General features: G+C 51.4%; 1 protein-coding gene across 5 annotated transcripts in view; it reads right to left on the reverse strand.

Moving 5' to 3' along the window:
* Positions 1–159: 159 nt before the first annotated feature.
* Positions 160–25518, reverse strand: part of STX3 (syntaxin 3) — a 31960-nt gene continuing 6601 nt past the window's right edge. Inside the window, exons 2-11 of one of the 5 annotated variants that reach the window (XM_045013169.1) lie at positions 15503–15583; positions 14650–14749; positions 14378–14452; positions 13731–13798; positions 12776–12884; positions 11751–11824; positions 11288–11422; positions 9395–9505; positions 1980–2088; positions 160–1492 (exon numbers count right to left, since the gene is read on the reverse strand). In XM_045013169.1, coding sequence (XP_044869104.1) covers positions 2011–2088; positions 9395–9505; positions 11288–11422; positions 11751–11824; positions 12776–12884; positions 13731–13798; positions 14378–14452; positions 14650–14749; positions 15503–15583 — 831 coding nt within the window. In that variant the 3' untranslated portion in view covers positions 160–1492; positions 1980–2010. Of the gene's footprint in view, positions 1493–1979; positions 2089–6003; positions 6176–7695; positions 7811–9394; positions 9506–9625; positions 9737–11287; positions 11423–11750; positions 11825–12775; positions 12885–13730; positions 13799–14377; positions 14453–14649; positions 14750–15502; positions 15584–25518 lie in introns of those variants that run through there. The other 4 variants (XM_045013165.1, XM_045013168.1, XM_045013167.1 and 1 more) reach the window with 4 other exon arrangements.

Here is a 25518-nt window from a genome sequence, read left to right on the forward strand (position 1 = left end):
TGTATTGCTGCACATCTGACCAAGTCAGGGAGATGGACCTCTCATGCTGCATCATTGAAGTTCTAAGGAAACTTGCCCCACCCAAGAACACTTCCTCCCAGATGACCCACCCACCCCCACTACATACTGAATACACTAGAGCAGTGGTCACTGAATTGAACTCTTTATTCAGAAAGAGGCTTCTGTATAGATGGTTGTGCCTTTAGAAACAGTAACTATACAGATAACAGCTGATATAAATGCAGGGTGGGGGCTATCTTAAGCACTGAGTGAGGTAGAGTCCTCTGCTCCACTTACACCTGACCCTTAAGGGGAACATGTCATTTGCCCTTTGTGTAACTGGGGAGGGATCATTAGATTTCATGGAAATCTTCCTCTCTCTGAAGAATCTCTCAGTGATGATTGGCTCATGTATGAGTAATGTAGGGGAAAGTAACCTTAGAGCTTTCCTCATGTGGATAGACAAGGAAGGACCCAAAGGAACAGAAGCATCAGGAGATGTATGGAGTGACAGTATCCAAGTCACTCCTGCCTACTGCAGAAATGATTTATCCAAGGAGAGGGAAAACCAAACAAATACACTCAAGTTGACACGGTTTGGGGTTTCAAAATAAGTGACAAATTTTCAGGTGAAAGATTTTGCTGTAGGATAAATGAGACTATCCCACAGATTAACAAGGGAAATAGAGTCTATATTGTGCCTAAGAGACCCTAGCTGAGTGAGTGAAGGTCCTTATGCCTTCTAAGTATTAGTGATTCAGGTCAAGCATGTTCTGATTCCCACCCTCAGCAGCAAGAGTGGACTGGGAAAGAACCAGAGAAATAGGGGGTCACAAGGATCAGAGAGAGAAAACAGCTATGTTGCTCATCTGGGGAAAGATGTTCTCACAGTTCAGTGCCTGATTACACTTTTGATGTATTGACAGTTACAATGTCAGATGCGGTCTTTAATCCCTGGCCACCAAGGAGGATAACTGAGCCTCCCAGAGCAACATAAGCAGGACTGTGCCATTCCCCACCCTTCAGTAAGTTTGTGCTGAGCATACACATTCCATTGAACAGATGTCCTCTGCCGGCTAGTCAGTCTCCACCCACAAATGGGCAGAAGGAGCCACTAGGACTGAGAACAGAGTTGAACTAAAAGGTTGATATTTAGAAGCACTTTAAACAGCCAATAAACATGGAGTCTGAAAATGGTTACATTGGAAGATGAACTTCCTTTAGTGTCAGCTAGCATCATCCCCGTGGTGTCTTGTTTGGTTCTGTCTTTGCAGCCCATCCTCCCTGTTCTATTCTGGCTTCCTCTGCCCCTCCAGCCAGGAACTCTCTGAATGGTGAACATCTGACAGGTAGGGTCCACTAGCCAGGCCTGTGACTTCTCCATAAAGAGTCAGAGGTAGAGCTGGTGAGAAATCCAGATGGGAAAGAACATTTGACGGGTGGCACCAGCGTGCGGAGTGGAAGAACGGTGAAAGGCCATCTGCAAATCCATCTGAAAAATCAGAGCAAGAGACACCAAAGGCAAAAGGACAGATGGATCTTGCAGTTCCATCTACTTTATGGTCCCCTTTTCTGTCAGTAATCTACCGTCCCTCGTTCTTTTTGACATTGTCCCCTTGATCATCCCTTAGGCTTGGCAGTGATGCTCCTGAATTGCACTTCCTGCGTGCTCCTCAACTTCCCTTTTTCTCCTCATGGGGTGAGAGCTCCCCTGCTGCTCTCTAGTCTGACTCAGCACCCTACTGTGCCTCTGATCAGTTGTGGCATGTCAGAGATACCTCAAACATTAGATGCAGCACTGCTGAATACAGCAGCTAGACACCTAGCAGGCTGCCAGTCTAGACCACTTCCCCCCCCATCCAGAATAAGGGCATAAAGCAATCATAGCACAGGTAACACAACCCAGAAGTACAAATACTGACTGAACCAAACACCAGCTCCCACCCTGCTCACCCATCACACCGCTACACCTGGCTCACCTGTGGTGGGCGGATGGCAGGAGATGGGCACTCAGGCGAAGATGCCCCCAATGGTGGAAGCCAGGATGATGGCCAGGATGATACAACAGATCATGATCATGATCTTCTTCTGCTTGGCGAGAGAGAAATGTAAACAAACAGTACATGCAGTGGGTTTATGGTGAACTATAAATGGAAGTGAGGGGAGAGGAGAGGGAAGGGTCACCCATCCTCCACGTGTCAAAGAGCAGAGGAAGAGGGTCCATCACTTTGGGCTGGAAAAGAGGAAAGGGATCCATGGGTAGTAGGACAGAGATGTGGAGGGAGGGAGTAGGGCTTTTCTTTCACAGAGAACAGAAAATGTTATATCCTTGGTGCTGGTGGCTCTCGTGGGAAATGATCGCTTAGTGAGCTCATTTCCCTTCCCCTCAACTCACGTGCCATGCAGAAAAAGCAAGCTCCAGCCATGTGCTCTGATGCCATCATTACAGGGGCCAAATGAATAGCTAAATAAATAGGACCTAGCCTGCCCCACACATACAGCATGCAGAATGTCACACCCCCAAGGAAAAGACAAAACCCGTTATCTCATCTTACCAGAGGCACTGGATACTGCAGAGCAGTGGAGGAGAAACCCCAGCCAAGTTTTCTGATCCACGTGGGTGAAGTGGAGAGAAGAGGCCCTTCTGGAGACTTGGAACAACAGGCCAGCCTGGGTGGGTGGGGTTCTCTCACCCTTTCACCTCCCCAAGGTTCATCAGCAGAGCCAGGTGGCATGGAGATTATAAACAAAGCTCCTTCCTTTGCAGCCAAACCTGGTCACTGCTGCTATTCTGAAAGAGGAGCTGTCTCTTTAAATGTCAGTGAGTCAAGTGAAAGCAGTTCTCAGCACAGTGCTGGAGGCTCAAAGTCCCAGTCTCATCCCCAAGGCAGTGCTGCTGTCCTGAGGCTATTTAATTCCAAACGGTACTATCATTAACCCTTCGTTGGGCAGGTCACCGTATCTACTGCCTTTCAGTTTAATTAATAGAATATCAGGGTTGGAAGGGACCTCAGGAGGTCATCTAGTCCAACCCTCTGCTCAAGGCAGGACTAATCCCCAGACAGATTTTTACCCCAGTTCCCTTTCCCCATCTGTTGCTTTACTCAGCCTTGACTCTTGCCGTGGGTTGGATAATTGGGGCAGGGCTAAGGCCAAGCAGAGCAGCAGATTCCAACCAGGAGCATTCTGAACTGGTGTATCCCAATGTTTGTATGGAGCAGTCTCTTCCAGGCCAGGACTTGGCCTCTGTGCGGTGCATTGGGCAGCACAGACTGTACTACTCAGGCTGGGAGCTGGTGAGCCAGAGAGAACCACAGCATCAGTCAGTGTCTGGCAGCCCTGCTAATAAAGTCTCCTTTACACTGAGAGGAGGATGACCTAGTGGTTAGAGCACTGGACTGGGACACAGGAGCCCTAGGCTCTATTCCAGGCTCAGCCACTGGGCAAGTCACTTCCCCTATCTGTGCCTCAATTTCCCCATCTGTAAAATGTGGGTAGTGATCCTGACCTCGTTTTGAGACCTACTGAGGATCTGAGCTAGTTATGAATTATTACTGCCATTCATTCCAGCCAAGTCCTGTCTGTCTCTCTCTACCATGAGGGATGCAGGCCAAGGAGACAGCACCCCTGCCTCCCAGCCTCAAACAGCTAGGGTAGCTTTAGCTGGATGTTGCATTTAGGCAGTGACGGCTCATGCAGGGAACACCATAACACAGGCGAGAGCTGTTCGTGATCAAATGTAAATTTATTTACTTTTTTAAATTAAAAATAAATCAAAGTTAAAAAAAAAAAAAGACACACAAGCCAATACCCTCACTTGGTGAAACAATGACATTTCCCCTGTCTACAGAGCTCTGGGGAGTTTCAGGGGCATCTCAGGGCTGTAATGGCAACCCTGCCCGGGCAGCATGCTCCATACCCACTACCTAGAAAAATCACAGACATCAAGACCTAGATAAGGAGAAGACAAATATGAACTTCCTCCCAGCTCCGTCTGTTCACCAAGGGGTAATGGCCAAGTGCAGTCTTACATCAGGAGAGTGGGTCATGGGGCATCAAGCTGGTGAGTGCTGAGTGGGTCTAAGAGATGTGCAGCCCCTAGAACACCAGGAAGGATGGTGGGGGTGGAAGTGTGCACCTGGACCAGCCAGATGCTGCTAGAGCAGGGAGTTTAGCTTCCTTCACGGACAAGAATCCCCCATTCTGACTAACAAGGGTTGTCACCCCTTATCCTTCAACAAGGGGAGAGGACATTTGTCAAGTGGATTTAGTATAGCCCTTGGGCCCTGTTTATCCTCAGAGCGGGCACAACATGGGTAGGCTTCCCCCACCCCTCTGCCCGGGAAGATCACCACTGATTCAGTCCTTAGCTTCTCTACTGAGGCTTCCAAGCAGGGAGCCTGATTGGTGTGATGGTATTTCTGTGATCCAGAGATCTGTTCACTGGGAACGGGGCCCAAGACCCTAATCCCCCTTTCCTACCAAGGCCACCAAACAGCTGTCATACAGCTACAGCTGTTGGTCATGCCTGACTTGGGTGGATCACACCCAAACCCACATCACACCAGTAAAAACAGGCCACCCTGATTTCTGTGACAAATGCAGACATTCAGGGACTGGCTGGTAAGAATAAATACACACAAGGACTCCTGATCCAGTCACATTTAAAACAACATACATGAAAACTCAACAAGCCCTGAGTAAACAGCCTATTACACACACACACACACACACTAAAATCATATCCCCAGCAGAAGTGGGCAGCTATACCCACTGGTCCCATAACCAAACGAGAAGCCCCCAGCAAGGATCAGACAAGGTCAGTGCTAAGATTCGTGGCCCAGGAGTCACTGATCTCTATTTAACAAAATGTGTCACCCAATCTAAAGTTTCCAAGAGCCCCAGCCCTGCAAACCAACCACAGGGAGTATCAGAGCCCGGGCTTTGGGTTGGGTGCCAGAAGCCAACCGGATTATTTTTGTGCTTAGAACAAACAAGTAGGTGGAAACTCCAGTCGCAAAGGTTCACACTTCAAAGCAAACAGAGGTTTCGATTCCTCCCAGGTCTTAGCAAACAGGGAATCACACAAGACAGGGCTTGCAGGCAACTCCTTCCGTACACAGGCACCCGCCCCTCAGGAAAGGATTAACAAGAGAAGCGGTCCATGCTCCGCTGGGCTCTTACTCTGCACTGAGCTCAGAGTGCTCATGTGTCCCGGCGCTCTGCCGCAGACCCAGGTTTCAGTCCCAGCCTTGTCACCCATCCCACCTAGTGCACTGAGGTCAGTGCCCACATGTCCTGCTCTGCTTTGCTTCCACATCCCATCCCTAATTCTGTGGTTGGCAAAGATGAGGACCCTGCCAAGTCTGTCCCTGTTGGTTTGACTTACATCCCTTGTTAATCCTGGTGTCAACAAAGCTTGGGAGCGCTGCGGATTCCGGTGCCATAGGTTTAGTGTATTGCTACACAGGAGACTCAAGATCAGGCCCATCTGCTCACTGTCTTTGGGGTTGGCAGGTCCTGGGAGCACTGCAGAGTCCAGCCTCAGTTAGTGTCCGATATGCCACACAGCCGACCCAGGTGAGCTCCCGAGCCCTGATCTCTCACTCCCTGTCCTGGCTGGAGCAATTCAGAGGGGTAGTTCTTACATTCCCTGGCCTCCCTCAATAAAGATTTTAAACAATTAAAAAATTCCCCCTAAGAAAGATGAAAACAAGACAGGCTAGTGAGGTAGGAAACACAGTCCTGGACATTCCTTTAAGGCTCTGCTATCATTGGTGAGAATCCCGCCAGGAAACGAAATCTGACCGAAACAGGAAATTACATCAGGAGGAGGAACTGGGGTTGGTGGTTGTGGACTCGGAGAGGAGGGGAGAAGAGGAAGGCTTGATGGCGGCTTCTCTCAAGTGCATCGGTGGTGCAGGAGACAGTTACCTCCTGGACATGGCGAAGCAAGCTCAGATCCTCCAGGAGGGATGCGTCAGCTAGCTGATGAATGCTCTCCCAGGAAGTGCTATTAGGAAAAGCTCCACCCAAAAGGGAAATGATTCACAGCAGAGCCCAGAGGGCAGGCTGTGATTAGCAGGTCCAGGGAAGGCAGGGGGAGCGGGAGGTCGGCGTGTGGGACACGAGGAGGATCACGAGGGAAAAAGCTCACCACCAAGATCAGGAGTGTCTGGAGAAATTGAAGGAACAAGGGAGAAATCAATTCACATCTGAGGGCAGGCCAGCAGGGTAATATTAAACATAATCACGGATATCTAAACACTAACAGATCCTGGGCCCAGATAGCTAGAGATGGGGAAACGACCTCTGCAGATGGGCCAATGGCCCCGTTGTGGGGCTCAGAAACAGCCAGCATACGCACCCATATGTTGCATGATGTTGTCTCCAAAACCACTACCTTGCTCCCCAGAGTCTCAGCTTTCATTTAAAATAAAAAGCGATTCGCTTGCGATTTCCTTTGCAAGCAGAACAGCTAAATCGTGACCCAAGTGTATGTGAATGGAGGGAGCCTGGAACAACTCACAGAAATTAAATGGTCATTTTGTTAGCTGTGTGTGTCACGGCTCATCTGAGAATGGGGAGGGTCACAGATTGGCACAGTTCCCCGATTTTGGTGCCACAGGTGGGTGGTGTTTGGGAAATGTCACATTTGCCTCTCCCCCAATCAGCCCAAGCACCTTGGTCAAGCCCAGGGGGACCCCAGCCCAGGAGGGGCCAAGCAACATCACACTCCTATTTTGATTATCTGCACAATCTGAGGGGGTCTGGTTTTGGTGACTCATAGGGGTGGAGCTTGGAAGAGTCCTGCCTTCTTTTTCCCTCTTCCCCCTCCCTCCCCCCCAAGGCAAGGAATGGAGAGCAGACCAGAATTAACCCTTCGGATCCCTTTGTGAACAGCAGCCTACCCTTCACTCTTTGAGTCTGCAGAGATCCAGAGAGATGCGAGTGAGCCCTGTAAGAACAGCACAGGCGCCTGCTTTGCAGCAGACTCTAGCAGCTGCCTTCACTTGGGCCGTATCCACAGAACTATCCTCCCCGCTCTAGAACCTTGAGAAATCATGCTCTCCCCGCCCCCCGCTTTCCAAGTCATGCTCCTTACACCGTCCCCTCTTCTGCAAACACCTTCTCGCCTGCCACATCCCCAGTGCTGAGGCAAGAGTTAAAAATGTAAGAGATTGAATGCAAAGCTCAGCTGCAAAGCACAGAACCCAAAGCTAGAGCCAAGAATCTGTAGCCCAGAGGTTAGAACCCAAAGTACAGCACATAGTCTAGAACCCAAAACCATAACCAAGAGCTCACAGCACAGAACCCAAAGCCAGAATCCACATAGCCCAGAACACAAAGCACAGCGTCCAGAGTCTAGAACCCAAAGCCAGTAGCAAGAACCTAGAGCACAGAACCCAATGCATAGACAAGGTGGTGGATACAGCACCCAGGATAGATCCAACTGACATTAGTGAGAATACATTTTATTTCTGGCCCACGGCAGGGTTGGTCTCCAGGTATGAGGAGCAAAACCCCACCCAATATCCAAGGCACCCACCAATACACACCCAACTCCGAGAGGTTTTGAACAACTCTCCTGGACAGCAAGCAACAATGAGTTCAAGTCACACCACCACCTTTGCTTGACTGTCGCTCCACTGAGCCAGCGCCCCAGGAAACCCCCACATTCCCCACACTACTTACAGTTTGGAGCCAGCAACCCTGGGGGCTAGCTTTACTTGAGCCCTACGGAAAGTCCAATAATCAGAGCTACTATTGCGAGCAAGACAACCACTACCACAATGATAATTATCATTTTCTGGAGGAGGGGACAAAAAAAACAAAAACAAAAGGATAAACCATAAACAGCAATGCAACAGCAAATGAGAAACAACAGATATGGCTCCCCCTGCACATGTCCCTTTAAGAGACAGATATTTCAGAGCTGCAGAGCACTGATTTCAGCCACCCCTTTAAGGCAGCATAGCAATTTTTAAACACCTCAAAAATATTCCCCACCAGAATCTTTCATACAAAAATCAGACCATCTGCATTTCTAGGCTTCTTAAATTTGTCTCCCCTTTTAATTTAATCCTGTCCCAGCCTTCTCCAGCAAGAGATGCTGCAGGGAATGGCATAAAGGCACTGGGAGCACAGAGCTACTCCAATCCTACCGTCCCTCAATTGGGGGTACTATTGGGAATGGTGAGCAGAGAGGTACTCTCAGCCTCTCCTAGCATGGGGTGCTGTAGATAGCCAGTCAGGAGTGCTGGCTGTGGGGGGAGCACCCTGCTACTCCAGTCCCAGCCTCTCCCAGCAGGGGGCACTGAAGGGGGAGCTCAAGTTACTCCAGCATTGACTCCTGCCAGCAGGGGGTGCTATAGGTAATAGTGTAGAGGTGTGGGCTGCGGGGAAGTTCCCAGCCGCCCCCCACCCCGAAAGGCACTTTAGGGAAGAGTGCAGGAGCTCTGGGGACCAAGCCTGGCTCATAACCACATTTATCAAGACGTACAGAGAAGAAGGAAGGGCCAGGGAGGAGCCCGGAGCTAGCAAAGTGAAGCAGGGAGACAGCCCAAGCAGTTACCTCGGAAAGGGATGCAGCATGGCACGTCATACGTGGAGGGACTCAGTGTCCGGGCTGTGGGGGACAAGTGAGGGAGGAGGAGAAGGCTGTGAAAGAAGAGCACAGGAAGCTGGAGCAAGGGATGGGGAAATATTACTGAGAAACCAAGGGGTCACCAGGGCCCCTGGATTTGCTCTGGACCTTTGCCAGCCACTCATTGGCCCAGGTGCTCAAAAAAGTATTCAGGTGGCTTACTCCCCTGGAAATCATAATACCTTTGAGAGCCATTGGTCCTTTCCCAACAGGGAGGGGCCTGGGACAGGGATGAGGTGGAGGGATGGAGACCAGCAAGGTCAGAGAGGGGTGGGATGGAGGAGGATGACTGGAGAGGACTGAGAAGATTTTGGGAGGTGGGTGGATCTGAGGGGGTGGAATGGGAAAAGGACTTTGATTGGTGGGTGGGGGCTGGATGCAGTGGGGCTTTGGTTGATGGGATGGGTCATGGTTGGATGGGTGACAGAAGAGTGAGATAGGAACCTTTGATTGACATGCACAGGGACTGGACAGGGAGCTGTGATTGGTGGTGTTGAGGTGATGGGGTGGGACTTTGGTTTGTGGGATGGGTCATGATTGGATGGTTCTGAGAAGGGTGAGATGGGGGCTTTGACTCGTGAGTGGAGGTTGGATGGGGGACTGTGATTGGTGGTATGGGAGACTAGATGGAGTGGGGTTTTGGTTGGTGGGATGATTCAAGATTGGATGGCATCTGAGAAGGGTGAGACGGGACCATTGATTAGCAGGAGGTGGAGACTGGATGGGGCTGTGATTGGTCGTTCTCACCCTTCTGGCCTCGCTCTGGTATTTCACAGCCTTTTTGGTATCAGCCACGGCCCGTTCCACAAAGCCCACCGACTGGTCCATGTTGGTCTCTATGCGGTCGATCATGGCTCCCTTGCGGAGGAAGAGAAAGATGGCGGGAGCAGCAGAGAGCGGCAGAAGTGGCAGGGAGCAGAAGAGAGCAAAAGAGCCAGCGAGGCAGCCTGGGCACAGATTGGGGCTTGGGGGACTCACCTTGTGCGCCTTTTTCTTGTATACCAGAGCCTTTTTGGTCTCATCGCGCGCTTTCTCTATGTGGTCTACCGCATGCATCATGTTCAGCTCTATGTTATCTAGGACCCCGCCCTGTCAGGGGAGCAGAAAGAGAGGAAACTCAAACACCTAAAACACCCACTGACCAGGCGTGCCTCAGAGTCATGCACGGTATGTCTACACTGCACAGTTAGCCTGGACTGTCACCCAGGTTTAGCCCAACCCCTCCTACCAGCCATGCACAAAACTCCCAAACCCGGGTTTGGAGGGGTGTTAAGCCTGGGCTAGCTGACTCAGCTGGGGGAAGTATGTTAGAGCCCAGCTCTGGTTTAACTCAGGCTGCAACCTACCCCACTGGGCAAAGAGACTGCCAGGAAAAAAAGTTACTCGTGTGCTGATAGTCCTCCAATGCCCTTCCCACAATGCCCCATGAAGGACAAACAAGATCTCCCGCAAATCACTGGGAAAGAATCCTAGAACGTCCCAGCACGAAGGCCCAGGGGTATGTCTCCAAGCACACAGAGATGAGTACGGACACAGTGGGGACACACTAATTCGATAAGGCTTTGCAGTGGGGATGCTCGTGCAGGGGCTCAGACCCGGGTGCCAATCACCAGGGTTACCTGTGCAGTGAAGATACAATGCAGCCCATCCATGAGACCCCAGCAGCACCTCCCACCATGCACATGCTCCTCCCATCACGAGATCCCAGCCCTGCCCTTGGAGATCTCCCCCTCTGCTCAGGTGAGCAAGGCAGTCATTCCCACCGCCTCTCCCTGGGTCTGATGACAGGAATGGGGCATACTCACCGTTCCCCGACTCACACGCCGCCTCCTCGGCATTGCATTGAGGGTAGAAAACAGAAAGGGGGCCTCAGAGAGAGAGACACTGATGCCTAAGTTGCAGTGAGAGAGGTGGCTGCACTCCACAATGCACGGGCATCAGGAGAGTGAAATGGGGGCTTTCCCCCAGGGACACACAGAGCAGGGATTGGGCCCTGGCTGCAGGAGCTCTGTGGGGTCGGAGGAAAGCCAGGCACTGAGCACTGGTACAGGACGACAGACCTCTGGGTCCCCATGCCATCAGCCATGTCACCAAGATCGCAAACTCACTCCCACCCAGCTCCCGCATCCGAGGTACCACCATCAGAAAATCCCTGGCTGCTAGAAGGCACCGGTGTTCAGTTGCTTAGTTACCCATTCTAATTCCTAGTTTGGCTGCTCAGTCCCTCCATTTCCCCCATCCCTGCATTGCTTGGTTACATGGTTTTCACCCTACCTGTCTTGTACAATCCAATTTTTTTCCTACTCCCAGGTTATATGGTGGTCATGCTGTCTCCTCCCATGGTTACTAAGTTACCAAGGCTTACCCCACTTTCCCCTCCTGTTATACAGCTGTCACCTTCATCCCAGTTGCTCAGTTACTCTGTTCCCTGTCCCTGGTTGCTTGGTTAGCCTGCCCTTATCCCTTGAGAGCCCCACCCTCTAGTTGCTTGGTTACCTTGTTCCCTGCCCCAGGTTACATGGTTATTCTGTTCCCTGACCCTGGTTGCTAGGTTACCCCTTCCTGTCCCAGTTGCTCAGTCACTCAGTCCTTAACCCTCCAGAGCACCCCACCCCCTCATTGGTTGTTCTGCCCAGTTACCTGGTTTTCCACCAGCATGGCGATGTCCACGAACATGTCGTGAAGCTCCTTGATGCTGCTCTCAAGTCGCACAATGTCCTTGTGCCGCCCCTCAATCTCACTCAGCGCCTGCTTCGAGATCTGTGAATCCATGATCTGGAACAGAGCCGGCAGTGTCGGTTACCATCCTGCACAAGCCCAGATAATGCTAAGGAGCTGTGAGTTAACACTCTGCCATTCCCACTGCTCAGAGTCACCCTGCTCCCGACACCCACTCTCACTGCCCATCCCCCCAAATTCCCACTGCTCACCCCGCCATCCCAGTGTCTCCCCCTAGATTTCCCATTCTATAATTTCTTTGAGATCTACTGATGAAGGCGCTGTGTAAGAGCTAGGTACTATTATACCATCATATGGTCCAAGGTCCCTCCTCTTTATGCACCTCCATTCCCCGATCTCCTCCCAGTCCCCACTGAATCCTCACCCCAGATGTGAATATTGAGGGGTTTCCACTCTCTAGCATCTCCTCCAGCTCCTCATCTGTCGTATTCTTCCCAGCTTTATCACAAGAGAAAGAGAGGAGAGATCAGACCAAATCCCTGGGCATGAATGGCAGAAACAGCAGAGCTTGGCGAGGGGTGGGGGGAGGAGGGGGGCAAAAGATTCACTTTGGGGAACAGGTGTGTTTGTGTGAACCCCTCTGGCCTCCAAACTGAGACAAGTCTTCCAAGCCCAGATTCTAAATCTCCCTCACATTCAGCAGAGACACAGCTGGGGGATAGGTAGGAATCCCACAACTGCCCAGCCCACACTTCCCAGCAGGGGGCACTGAGACACCCTGGGTGGGAGGAGATCATGGGGAGGATTATGGTTAAGGCTCTCCCAAATTCACAATCCATTTTTGTAAATTTCACGGTCACAGCATTTTTTAAAATCTTGAATTTCTCGATGTCAGATATTTAAATCTTAAATTTCAGTGTTGTAACAAAACAAATATGTATTTAAAAACAGCAAAATATAAAGCCCAAGATGACACCCCCTCCCCAAAAATTAACCAACTCCCCTGCGTGCGCGTGTGCGCACACACACACACACACACACACTTACTTCTGCACTGCTACAGTGCTGCCTTCAGAGCTGGTAGCCCAGCTGCCACTCTCTGTCAGTCCAGCTCTGAAGGCAGCACAGAAGTAAGGGTGGCAATACTGTGACCTCCTCCCCCAACAGTCTTGCAACCCCCTTTTGGGTCAGAACCCCCAGTATGAGAAACACTGTATAGTATAGGGAAAAGTACACAAAAGATCAGATTTCACGGTCCATGACATGCGTTTCACAGCCGTGAATTTGCTAGGGCCCTAATTATGGTCTCTGCAGTAACCCAAGCACAAGTGGGGTAGTTTCCATTCCTGTGGGCAATTAATCCAACCAGCCCTTGGTCTGGGGAGGAGGGTCAGGCCCTGGCCACATGCTGCCTGTGGGCCATGTCCCCTGAGCGGGGAGGGTACATACTGATCTCGAGCTGCCGCTGGATCCGCCCTTTGCTACGTTCCCGGAAGTCGACCTGTGCCTCGTTGTACTTGGTCATCACATCAACAAACTTCCGGGAGAGGACAGAATGCTGGGGGGAGGGAAAGGGGGAGACAAGCAGTTCACTGTATGATCTATTTTGTGGTAATGTGGGTTCACGGGCACTGCCTCTCCAGCTGGGATAGCCATCTGCCCCATCTGCTTGGGGAGCTCTCTCCATAGCCTCTCTCCTCCTTATCCTCCCCTTTCCTCAAACACAGCCTGGATGGTTCTGACAGGAGCACCCACTGCAGCATTGGGGAAATGCTGTCACTTGTCTGTGCCTCAGTTTACCCATCTGTATGAAAGGGATAATAATGCTCCGGATAGTGCTTTTATAGCACTTAAGGTCTGAAGGAATTATCTAGTTCAACCTGTATAACAGGCCAGAAAATTTCAGCCAATGAATCCTCCATGAAGCCCAGAACTTCTGGGTGAGCTAGAGCAGACAGTTTGGAAGAACATCTGGTCTTGGCTTTGAAAAACAGACTCCTAGAAGTGTAGGGCTGAAGAATTCACCTCAGCCCTAGATAAAGTCATTCTAATGGTTAATTACCTCCTAATACAGAATTTGTCTCTTATTTCTGGTCTAAATTTGCGCAAAATCAACTTCCAGACATTGGATCGAGTTCTGCCTTTGTCTGTTGGACTGAGGAGCCCACCACTCAGAGATCCTCAGATGAAGCCAAAGATCCGTGTACTGCTCTTTTTGTTCTCTGTAACGTATCATCTCCCCACACAGGGCTGAGGTACCATCTCTCCCATCTCTGACGCTACCTTTGTCCCCTCCCCACCCAGGCTCTCTATGGGTGCAGTCCGCTCCCTCTGGGACCCATTCTGGCTAGGGGCAGGTTGAAACAGGGATTGCAGTGTGGGAATGAGGGAGTGCTCTGCTCACCTGGGATTTCCGTATCCGCAGATCCGCTGACGACTGGACCTCATCCTGCTCGATGCTCCGCTCCATGCCTGGGGACACGGACAAGTGGGGTGAAATAATGGGGGGGCTGGACCAGCTGCAGTCTCACGTCTCAGCTTCCCTACCCCACAAACTTCAAGTTCTCTTCTTCCCTTAAGAAAGGGGCTCAATCCCTTACTGCCCCCCACCCCTCCATAGCCAAGTCAGTGGGTTCGGCCTTCTGCAACCCCTTCCTATCCAGACACTAGGTGGCACCAGATGCAGCCACGCCCACTCTGCATGGCACTCTGTCCCCGCTAGTGGTGTCTGAGCCACAGAGGTTGATAAGCCTGCTACAGGCTGGACTAACAGTGGTGGATCTTTTAAAGCAAGCAGTAGAGACCTGTGCATTAAGATCCAAAGGTCCCAGCATCCAGCCAGTGCCCCACTAGGGGAAGAAAAGCTCCTGGCAAGGAAGGGTCATTTCCAAGAAGCAGTCCCAGTGAGGTGCAGGGAGGAAAGGGCAGTCCTGAGGAGGAGGAAAGATGAGCAACGGATGGGCATTGACAGGGGACAGTCGGCCCTAGGAAGGGCTCTACAGTAAGGGAAGGCTCCAAATCAGCCAGCCCAGGGAGGGATCAGTCTCTTACTCTTAAGCTTGTTTCGGACGCTGTTGGCTATTTTCTTGATCTCTGCCGTGAGCTGCTCCAGGTCATCTTTTGTCTCTGCAAAAGCACAAGCAATTAAACCCAGTCAGCAGTAGTTGAGGACCCTGGCCAGTAAGGTTACCGGGAGAGCACCTGCTGCCGCCCCCCCCCCCTCCCCCCAGGAGATCCACCCTCTGCCCCCCAGCTGGACTGACCCATCCCAGGCAGGTGACCTGTTCACTCTTGTTCAGGCCCAGGAGGAGGCTCAGACTTACTTTGCTCAGGGATGGGGGCGGACAGGATGATACTGTACAGCTTTTTTGCCCCCTCCACATTCTCTGCAATTTTCTCGATATTTTGTCGGGTTTCTTCAATCTAAACCGCAAGAGATCGCTATTAGCTGTATTACAGTAGCACTGAACTGTGATCAAGGCCGTAGGGTGCTAGGGGCTGTACAGACATTTAGAGACAGTCCCTGCCCCAAAACGTGTCTCAGTCTAAATAGGCAAGACAGACAAAGGGTGGGAGGGGAAACTGAGGTACAGAGAGGGGACAAGATTTGCCCAAGGTCACCAAGCTACCCAGTGGCCGATCTGGGAGAAGCACTCAGATCTGTGCCCTATCCACTGAACCACAGCCAGGGGCGGCTCTAGGAATCCTGCCACCCCAAGCAGGGCGGCGCGCTGCGGGGCGCGCTCTGGCGGTCGCCGGTCCCGCGGGACCTCCTGCAGATGTGCCTGCGGAGGTTCCGCTGCTCCGGTGGAGCATCTGCAGTCATGCCTGCGGGAGGTCCACCCGAGCCGCGGTACCAGCGGACCCTCCGCAGTCATGCCTGCGGCAGGTCCACCTGTCCCGCGGCTCCGGTGGACCTCCCGCAGGCATGACTGCGGAAGGTCCGCCGGAGCCGCCTGCCGGCAAAAGGCCGCCCCAAGCGCGCGCTTGGCGCGCTGGGGTCTGGAGCCGGCCCTGACCACAGCTATTCACTAAAGGAGAAGGGATCTCTAGCCCCAAGAGTTCCCCAGGAAAAGGAGATCTGGCAGACCACCTTGCTCCCTCCCCCCAGAGAAGGGACACATGGACAACGTAAATGAGACAGAGGCCTGTTCCAGGGCCACGCCTCCTCCTCACCTCGGAGAAGAACTCATCCATGAACCCCGTGTTCTCGATGGCAATCTCCACATCGTCAGCATCATCATCCTGGTCCTGCTTCTGTAAAGGAGGGCAAGGACAGTGAGAGGGTTAGGGGACCTTCCCAGAGCCAGCACGTCCACACCGGGCTTCCCGGCACAGAGGAGGAACCCCTCACAGCCTACCCCCGGGGTGCAAAAGGCCATCTCACCAGTGCCCCAATTTGCACTTCTTACTCCCTGGAGCCTCCATGCCAGTGCAGCACTGTTGGGAAGCCAGGCATGTGACTCCGGGACTCACCCTCACTCAGAACAATGAGGAGGGTGAGTCCTGCCCTGGAAAAGATTGAGATCCACCAAACTAATCTAAGTGAAGGATCATCCTTCCTGGAGATGCTTCTCTCTCTTCCTCCTGCGGTGACCACTATAGGTACTCAAACATCAGGGGGCTTTTCATTAACATTTGTAACGGGGCTGGGTTCCAGACTGACCCCCTGGTGATAGCCATCTTTGGTTCCTCCCCACAACTGGCGCATCATGAGCAGTAGCCCTGCAGACTTCCCCCACACCATTCACCACCAGCGTGCCTCAGCCCAGATCTAGAGAGACCTGCTTAGGGGAAGTGGAGAGCTCAGCCTCCACAGCCTATCACTTTGTGGGATCTCTGCTGAGACCGATGACAAGGGGGCCAGCTAGTGCCAGTGGAGGCCACGGGTTTGGTACTTTGCCCTCTAGGGACAAGATCCAACTCATCTCATACAGGGCTACTAAAAATACCAGCCATCAGAAGGCGACTCAGTGCCAGGCACATGGGGGTAATCTAGAGTAACTGCACTGACTTCATTAGAGTTGCTCCTGATTTACCCTGGTGGGACTGCGATCCGAATCCGAGCCCAGCAGCCCCAGCCACACTTGGGAACCCAGGAGTCCAGGGGCTTTGTGGAAACTGTTGCTGCTGCTGCTAATGAGGACATGGTGAAGAGGCACCAGGAATTTGGGGTAGGAAGGTAAAGAGAGAGTGGGGGGGAAGTAGGAGACTTATTGTGGGTAGCTAGTAAAAAGGCAGGGTTCATAGTGGAGGGGTCTGGCCCCTATTTTAAATTTCTCCTGGGGGGGAGGGGAAGTGGCCCTCACCACACACCCCTCCCAATCAGAGCAGAAATAGGATTATTTTATAGTTAAGACAGTAACTGTTGCTGTGGGCTGTTCGCTCCCAGCCCACAGCAATGACGCAGCAGCACTTGACATCACCACAGCTTCAGTTAAACCAGGGGTGAGCAAATGTTGTGGCCCGCGGGCCACATCGGGGTGTGAAACTGTATGGAGGGCAAGGTAGGGAATGCTGGGCCCCCCAAGCAGCCTGGCCCCCGCCCCCTAGCCGCCCCCTCCCATTTTCCACCCCTTGACTGCCCACCTCAGAACCCGCCACCCATCCAACCTCCCCTGTTCCCTGTCCTCTGACTGCCCTGACCCCTATCCAAGCACACTGGCCTTATGATACTCTCTGAAGGTCAACAAACTCAGGCTGTTTTGGGTAAGCAAATGTCCAGTGTCAAAAATCTTCTGCTGAAAAGGTCTGGCTTTCCTATGTCCTGCTGCTTCCATAGCTGGCCATGCGGCTTCCAATCACATTTCCACCAGGGAAAATCCAGGGTAACGCCAATGAAATCAATGCAGTTATTCCAAACTCACTCTGATGTTAGTGAGGACAGAATCTAGCTCTTCCACTCAGATCCATTGGCCTATTACGCCCACTGTGCACTAGTGCAAACAGCTACGCAACATGCACCAATGCCTGATGTGGGGCAATGCATGATGGGATAACCCACCCCACTCCAGGACCTGCCTCAAGTACCCCTTACATGCATATCTAGGTACCATCAGCAGAAACAGCCCTCTGATCTCAGCTGCTGACACAACGCATCAGCAGAGGAGCTCTCTCACTCACCCAGGATCCACAGCATACAGGGTTGGAGATCAAAGTCAACCCCTTGAGTTGTACCTGGAGGCAAGTCAAAAGCTAGCATCTTCTACACAGGGCAGGGGATACACCCTGTACCATCTGCATTGCTCATTAAATGAGCAGCTGCCTTCTGCCCTAGCTGAAGCTCACACATGGCTTCCAAAGACAGCCCCAGGTTGTGCTCAGTGCAGTGATCAGACAGAGGTTCCCAAGGCATCACTGACTGCAGGGAGCTCCACATCAGAGAGGGCAGTTTGCAGAGTCCTAGCCAAAAGCAGAGGTTGAAGGTACTCCTGCCACCCGAGACTCCATAGGATGTGGATCTCACTTGCAGAACAGTGCAGTTCTCTAGATGGTTCCTTTCACCAGCAACCAGCTTCACTTTCATCTTGCCCAGACTAAGCGTTAGCCATCTCAGCCAGGCACCGGGAAGTTAGAGCCAACATGATTTGAGTCTGCTGAGATGCAGAGGAGAGGGTCATCAGCATAATGACAGCACAGCAACCTAAGAAATGTAGTAGTCTTTCCTAGCAGCCTTCCTCAATGTGTGGAGCAAGAGGAACCACACGAGGGAGTCTTAGAATCACCCTCCAAGATCTCCCCAAGAGGATGAAACAGAGCCGTCAAAACAACTTCACCAATGCTGGCTGCAGTCTGTGTGGGAGGGAAGACCCCTTCGTGGTCAATGGCATCAAGGAAGCAGACAGCTCCACAGAGATCAACGTGAAACTAGGGAAATACAACCTAGATGGAGCTACTATAATGTGGGTGCATAACTGGTTGAAAAACCATTCCCAGAGAGTAATTATCAGTGGTTCGGTCAAGCTGGAAGGACATATCAAGTGGGGTCCTGCAGGGATAAGTTCTGGGTCCGGTTCTGTTCAATATTTTCATCAATGATTTAGATAATGGCAGAGAGAGTACACTCTATGTGGATGATACCAAGCTGGGAGGGGTTGCAAGTGCTTTGGAGGATAGGATTAAAATTCAAAATGATCTGGACAAACTGGAGAAATGGTCTGAAGTAAATAGGATGAAATTCAATAAGGACAAATGCAAAGTACTCCACTTAGGAAGGAACAATCAGTTACACACACATACAATGGGAAATGACTGCCTAGGAAGGAGTACTGCAGAAATGGATCTGGGGGTCATAGCGGATCACAAGCTAAATATGAGTCAACAATGTAACCCTGTTGCAAAAAAAGCAAACATCATTCTGGGATATATTAGCAGAAGTGTAAGCAAAACACAAGAAGTAATTCTTCCGCTCTACTCCGTGCTAATACAGCCTCAACTGGAATACTGTGTCTAGTTCTGGGTGCCACACTTCAGGAAAGTAGTGGACAAATTGGAGAAAGTCCAGAGAAGAGCAATAAAAATGTATAAAAGGTCTACAAAACATGACCTATGAGGACATGACAACAGTTTTCAAGTACCTAAAAGGTTGCTTCAAGGAGGAGGGAGAAAAATTGTTCTTGATAATCTTCTGAGGATAGGACAAGAAGCAAAGGGCTTAAATTGCAGCAAGGGAGGTTTAGGTTGGACATTAGGAAAAAATTCCCAACTGTCAGTGTGGTTAAGCACTGGAAAAAATTACCTAGGGAGGTTGTAGAATCTCACTCATTGGAGATTTTTATAAGACAGTTAGACAAACCCATCAGGGATGGTCTAGATAATACTTAGTCCTGCCATGAGTGCAGGGGACTAGACTAGATGACCTCTCGAGGTCCCTTCCAGTTCTAGGATTCTATGAATGCCTCACCTCTGTCCATTGTCAAGGGACCAATCAGGGAAATCCGTGCTTGCCTCTGAGCATCTCTAAGCCAACAAACCAGACCAAGAGGCCACAAAGCAATCTGAACCCTCCACCACGTTACCATAGCAATTCTGGCAATTCTTCTCAATAGTCCCCTCTCTCCATATTCTCATTAAAAAAAAAACAAACAAAAAAAAAAAACACCAAAATGGTAAAGGTGTTTTACTAAACGACAGCCTTGCTCCCTGTTTATGGGAATATGGCTCCATGTTCTCTTCCACAGAGGCACAGATGATCTGTACTATTAATGACTCCAGTAGATCCCGACTTGTTTTTGCTGCATGCGACAGAGACAGGTCCTTCTCACAGGTCATAGGCTGCCGCTCTGCCAGACCCTCAGGGAGGAAAACTGGCTGGAATTCAGCCAGACGCTGCGCTTGTCTCCTGATGCGGCTGCGCTTCCACAGATCCATCCATTCGGAGCATTTCTTTGCACCGGAGGGCAGTTGCTGCTGTTGACTCCAGATCCAAGAGGAGGCGGTTCAGATTTATCTGGATGTCAACCATTGGCTGGGGCCTGGGGGAAGGGGTGGGGTCGGTGAAGAAAGCTTTCTGAGCCTCCACCACAGCCAGAACACAGGACTTGAGATTTCACAGTCCATCACAGCAGGATGACAACTCCCCTCCATCTGTCCCAGTCATCTATATAACCAAGGTGGCCTGCAAGGATGGCACAAAGACGGGATCCTTAGCAGCCATCAGTCAGCGGTCAAGGATATCTGACCAGGACATCCACAGAAGGAGCCACAGTATTAATCCTTGAGAGCTGCAGCAATAGCAACCTAGCTCTAACGCTGTAGTATCTGAGCCTCGCACAACCCCCTTGTATCTTCACTTTACCGATGTTCAGGGGGCTGGAGGTGCAGTGCGACAAGGGACGATTGAGAGAGGAATACGTACATGTTACATGCACCCACTCTGCTACAGCCTTGGCTAACTGAGGTGAGTCTTTTGGCTCAGACACCAGAGGCACATGTGTGAAGATCCAGAGGACCCAGGTTCAATCCCCTCAGCTGATGCACCCTCCCCCCGCCCCCCCCACAACACACACAGAAGGGTGTGGTGTTACATACAGCTTGACTAGGAGATGTGCAAGGCACGGTGATGAGGGACAGGCTGTAAACATCTGAAGGATATAAATGCCAGTGAGAGAGAGGAATCCCTACTCATGGGACCATAACTAGTTCTAAGGGGATGAAAGCAAGAAAAAGAACATTGGAGATGAATGTCAGAGAGCCTCCCTGATGGGGGGTTGTGAAATTGATTCCTAAGGGGAACGATGGGAGCCCTGACTCTTGGGACATCTAAAATTGGACTGAGCCGAGCGCTAGGAAAGGTCGAGAAGGGCCCAGTGGACGCAGCCAGCTAAAATATAGCAGGAAGGGCATTTTCCAGCTGGAATGTCTCGGATTCTAGCAGTTTCTAGTCACTCTCAACCTGGGGCTAGATAGGAGCCAGTGACCTAGAAGTAAGAGGCTCCTTCTCTCTCCCACATCCTGGAGCCCTAGAGCTGTGCGCTCCCTACAGCTGCCAAGAGGTTTCAAACAAACCATGCTCAGTTGCCGCCAGGAAAGTGTGAGATGCTGGGGCGAGGATGCTGCAGAGGGGGAGGGTTCCCGGCCCAGAGGAGGGGTCATTGGAGGCTCAGCAGGCAAGGTCCCAGAGAGGGGTGTTCCGTGCATATGGGGAAAGGTTTGTTTAGCCATCTGCATTCCTGATTAGCAGCAGAGCTAATCTCACATCTGGTTCCAGACACACAGCGAAGGTATTAACGGATTGCTGGCGGGGAGAGGGGGGCTGCCTGCTCAGGCCCATGCACAAGCCGTCCCCCAATCATGTACCCCTGCTGGCTTTGCCTGGAGCCCCTCAGACCAGCTCTTCCTGCTTTAAAGGGACAGCGACTCCCCTCAGACAGGCTCACCCATGTGGGTGACCCTCCCACTGGAACTGAAGAGACAGCTGCTCCCCTAAGCCACACACAGAGATTCACCCCAGACCCATGCACACCCCATAGCCAACTGGTTCTGCCACTTCCCCTGTTTAAAGGGCAAGAGACTCAATGCCACCCGCCAACGCCCTCATACACCCATCACCGTCCCCAGCTCTTGGTTTAAGGGACAGATGACCATCCCCCTCCTTCCCACAGGGCCTGACGAAAGCCAGGACCAGATGGCTGGATTCCCGGTTTAATTGCATTACACCCTCCCAAGGCGCTCTGCAGAGCCAGAGAAAGAAGGGGGGGGGGACAGGGGGGCTCTCCAGCCTGACACCATCTTGAGGAGCGGAGAGGAAAGGCAGGGGATATGCATGAGGGGTAAGAACCCAGCTGCTGGTTTGGGGCTGATCCTTGTGCAGAATCACTTGGAACCATGAAACAGCCACTCCTCAGACAGACAACCCCCTAAGGGAGCAGGGCTTGGAGTCAGGATTCAGGGACATCTGCGGAGCTGGGGTGGGGTGGAAGGAAGAATGACTGGGCTAGCAGGGGGCTGCAGGCTGGGATTGAGGGGCACCAGCAGAGCTGGGCAAGGAGCCTGAGGCTAGGATAGCAGGGGGTTGGGACAGAGGGGCATTGACAGAGCTGTGTGTGGGGAGCCCATGGCTGGGATAGCAGGGTAACCAGCAAAGCAACACATAGGGAGCCCAGAACTGGGATAGCAGCGCCTGCTGCAGGACAGAGCTGAGGTGCACTTGCAACAGGTAACTGGGAATGCTGATAAATTCAGACAAGAGACAGCAACTGCAGTGCAGGCGGTCTGTGTTGCACCTAGCCCTGCCAATAGGAAGAGAGAGACAATGTGGGTGAGCTAATGTTTTATTGGGCCAACTCCTGTTGATGAGAGAGACAAGTTTCCCAGCTACACAGAGCTCTTCGAAAGCTTGTCTCTCTTACCAGCAGAAGTTGGCCCCATAAAAGCTATTACCTCACCCACCTTGTCTCTCCAATATTCTGGGTCCCAGCCAGCTACAACAGCACTGCGTAATACGAAGCGAGACCATTTAAGCAGCTGCCTGAAAACAAGAAACATCTGTAGCTGTGTGAGTCCTGCATGCTGCTAAGAAGAGAGGGGGGCAGTTTTAACAGGAAATACAGCTGGAACCGCCATATCTCCCCAACTCCTTCCTGCAGCTGCTGTTCAAACAGCCAGTTTGAGGTGACATCCCTTGAGGAGAAAGATTGGCACCGACCTAAAATGAGTCACCCCAGGAGCTTATTGTTGTAACCCTCCTCCCTCCCCAGCCTATCTCCTTGCTAACCCCACTCATCGGGTCACAATTACAGTTGGACCCTGATCCCCACAAAGGACCCACATAGCTGACCTTAATCTAAAGGACTTACCTCTTTAACCTCCCAGCACCCCTGTGAGGTTTGTTCCAGACGCAGAACTGTAGCACAGAGTCCAAATGACATGCCCAAGGTTTGGGAAAGCAGAGAACTGACCCTGGGTCCCCCAGTTCCCACTCCAGACCATCCTTCCTCTCTTCTTTTAAGCCTGTGCAGAGACCTAGGTGCAGATCCTCAACGGTATTTAAGCACCTAACTCCCACTGAAATCAATGGGAGTTGGGCACCTAAATACCTATGAGGATCTAGATCCCCCCCAACTTGAGTTCTGCTTTCCTAGATCCTATTGTAGGGCCTGGAGTTTGATTTCAAATGCCTCATGGCCGTGACCATTTTTCTGTTTGTTCTGTAAAGAGCCCAGCAGAGTAATGTGATGGAAGGGATTCTGGGGGAACCTCCTGTTAAATTCCTACTACCAGCAGAAGGGGAGGTTGAGATGACCTTGGTCTCTATGGCATCACTAGATCCTGCCCTCTACCTGTGTGTCCCCAGGACTCACACAGACACTTGGGGAAAAACACATTATTCTGCCTTTGGAACACACAAGATATCACCTTGTGCCAGCTATTTCCAGAACATTTTCTGGAGAAGGGTTGCTCCAAAGCCAGTACAAGGACTTCAGACCCTGAGTTATTCAGGTGAGACACTCGGGTTCCCCCCATCACCACCACACCCAAGGAACAAAGTAGAAACATTTCCAGAAAAACAAAAATGTAGCTTCATCCTTCCTTAGGTTTGTGTTGAAATGGGAACATTCCCCACTCCTTTACCCCTTCCTTCTGTAAGTACACGAACCCTGGTATGAGAGTGTCAAAGACTAAGATGTGTTTTCCCCTTGTTAATTAAAATGCCAGAATCCTATAACATTGGCTTAGTGAAACCACTGAGGGCAGAACTTCACTACCCGCCGATTGATCTATTGGGGATCGATTTATCATGTCTTGTCCATATGAGGATAAATCGATCCCCAAACGCACTCCTCGTCAACTCCAGAACTCCAGCTCGCGAGAGGCAGAAGCGGAGTCGACGGAGGAGCGGCAGCGGTTTACTCGCCGCCATCCACACAGCCAGGTAAGTCGACCTAAGATACGCGTAGCTGAAGTTGCATATCTTCGGTTGATCCCCCGCAGTGTAGACCATGGCTGATAGGAGAAGATAGGTCATTGTCGCCCCTAGTGGCTGTACCACATACGAAGTTAACACATCCACAACAAGTGCCAGCCAAGGGACTTACTCCTTCAGCTCTAGTGGAGGTTCATGCTTCTACCACTCAGAGTCCCGGTTTCGATGCCTGTTCTTGGCTCAAAGCAGGGTTGCCTACACCAGCATGCTTCTGGGTACCATAAAACCAAAAGAATAAATGTTTGCTGCAGGACAGGAGGGAAGAATTCAAGAGTAGATTTTAAAATAAAAAAAACCCAGTCGATAGAGATGAGCAAGAAAGACATCTGGAGCCGGTTCCAGCCATAGGGTGGATCGTGAAAACCTCAGGAGTGGCATCCAGGATGTATATTATTGTCATCGACAGGGAGTAGGAGGAGCTTAGTCACGTGTTACGTTGTGAAGGAAGAAAAATTGCAGCCATAAGTTGGGAGCTGAGTGGAGGATCTGAGACACGACAGAGTCCCCAGCACCAAGGACTAGCTCCACCTGCCAGCAGGGAAACGCAACCGAAGGCTGGACCATTCATTGGCCACTTTGCAGCCATCCATTGGTGGCACCGTGGAGACCACTGGTGAAGGAAAGGATGGAGCGAGGGGGTTACCCTGAGATCATGAAGTACTAAAACCCAATTGGTTTCCATGGGAGTTAGGCACCTAAATACCTTTAAGGATCTGGCCCGAAGTTCTTAGCCTCCTCCACCAGGGCACAGGCAGTGGCCTCAGTTCCTACACCGTCCCCACCACAACAACAGCTACCCACAGCTGGTAGAGCACCGGCGGAGATACACTAAGGTCCACGTTCATCCCAGGGTGTTACCCCGAGGATGAGCTTAGCCCCCAAAGGTTGCCCCAGGAGTCCCTTCTCTGGGTTACTCTCCAGTTATCCAACAGTTGGTGGGTCTTGATGGCTGATCCTGTAGCCATTACAGAGACCCAAGGCCCAACATGAGGACGAAAAGCCTTCACTCCTCGCTCTTCTCCTGGACTTTGCCAAGAGCTGCCAGGCAGGGGAAGTTGTCTCCTTGTGCTGTTCTCTCCTTGCCTCCATCCGACACGCCAACTATCACTATCTCCAGCGATCCTTCTTCATTTAGAATCAACACATGACTCAAACAGAGTCTCCATAGGTAACAAACAGCACAGACTGCCAGCTGCTGCCCTCCCACTTTGCCCCACTCCCCTGGCCTGTTTAACATTTTCCTCTCACCCCAATTTTCTGACCCCTCCAGCCATCAAACCAGCAAGAACCTGACCCCATCTGTTGTAGGCATCACCAAAAACATTCTGCTTCCTTCTTGAATCTCCACAGCAGAAGGCAAGAAAGTGTACTACTGTACTTGTTATGCTGAGGACCTCGCTTAGCTGGGGTTGGGGATGGGATCAGAGCTGCTCACTGGTGTGCCATTGGCCCTATACTGCTGCCAGTTAATGGAGATTTTCCTTGCAATTAAGTGACTTTTGGAGTCTGAGGCTCTGGGTTCTGGCCTCCGTTTGCTATGAAGTTCCAAGTGTTATGGAAAGGCTATATTAAAAAGAGCTACAGATGTATATGCAGATTGCCAACAGAAAGAGCCCACCTCTTGCACATAAGAATATAGAGTGTTGCTGTGCAAAGATCATTTTCCTAGCCTGTCGCTGACCTCCTCTCTTTGCATCCCTCCTCTGGCTCCCCCTTCTCTATCGCATCAAACTTAAGCTGCTTGTCTTCACTTCCAAGGCCTTTCGCG

The sequence above is a fragment of the Mauremys mutica genome, chromosome 4, assembly GCF_020497125.1.
Source record: "Mauremys mutica isolate MM-2020 ecotype Southern chromosome 4, ASM2049712v1, whole genome shotgun sequence".
Taxonomy (NCBI): domain Eukaryota; kingdom Metazoa; phylum Chordata; order Testudines; family Geoemydidae; genus Mauremys; species Mauremys mutica.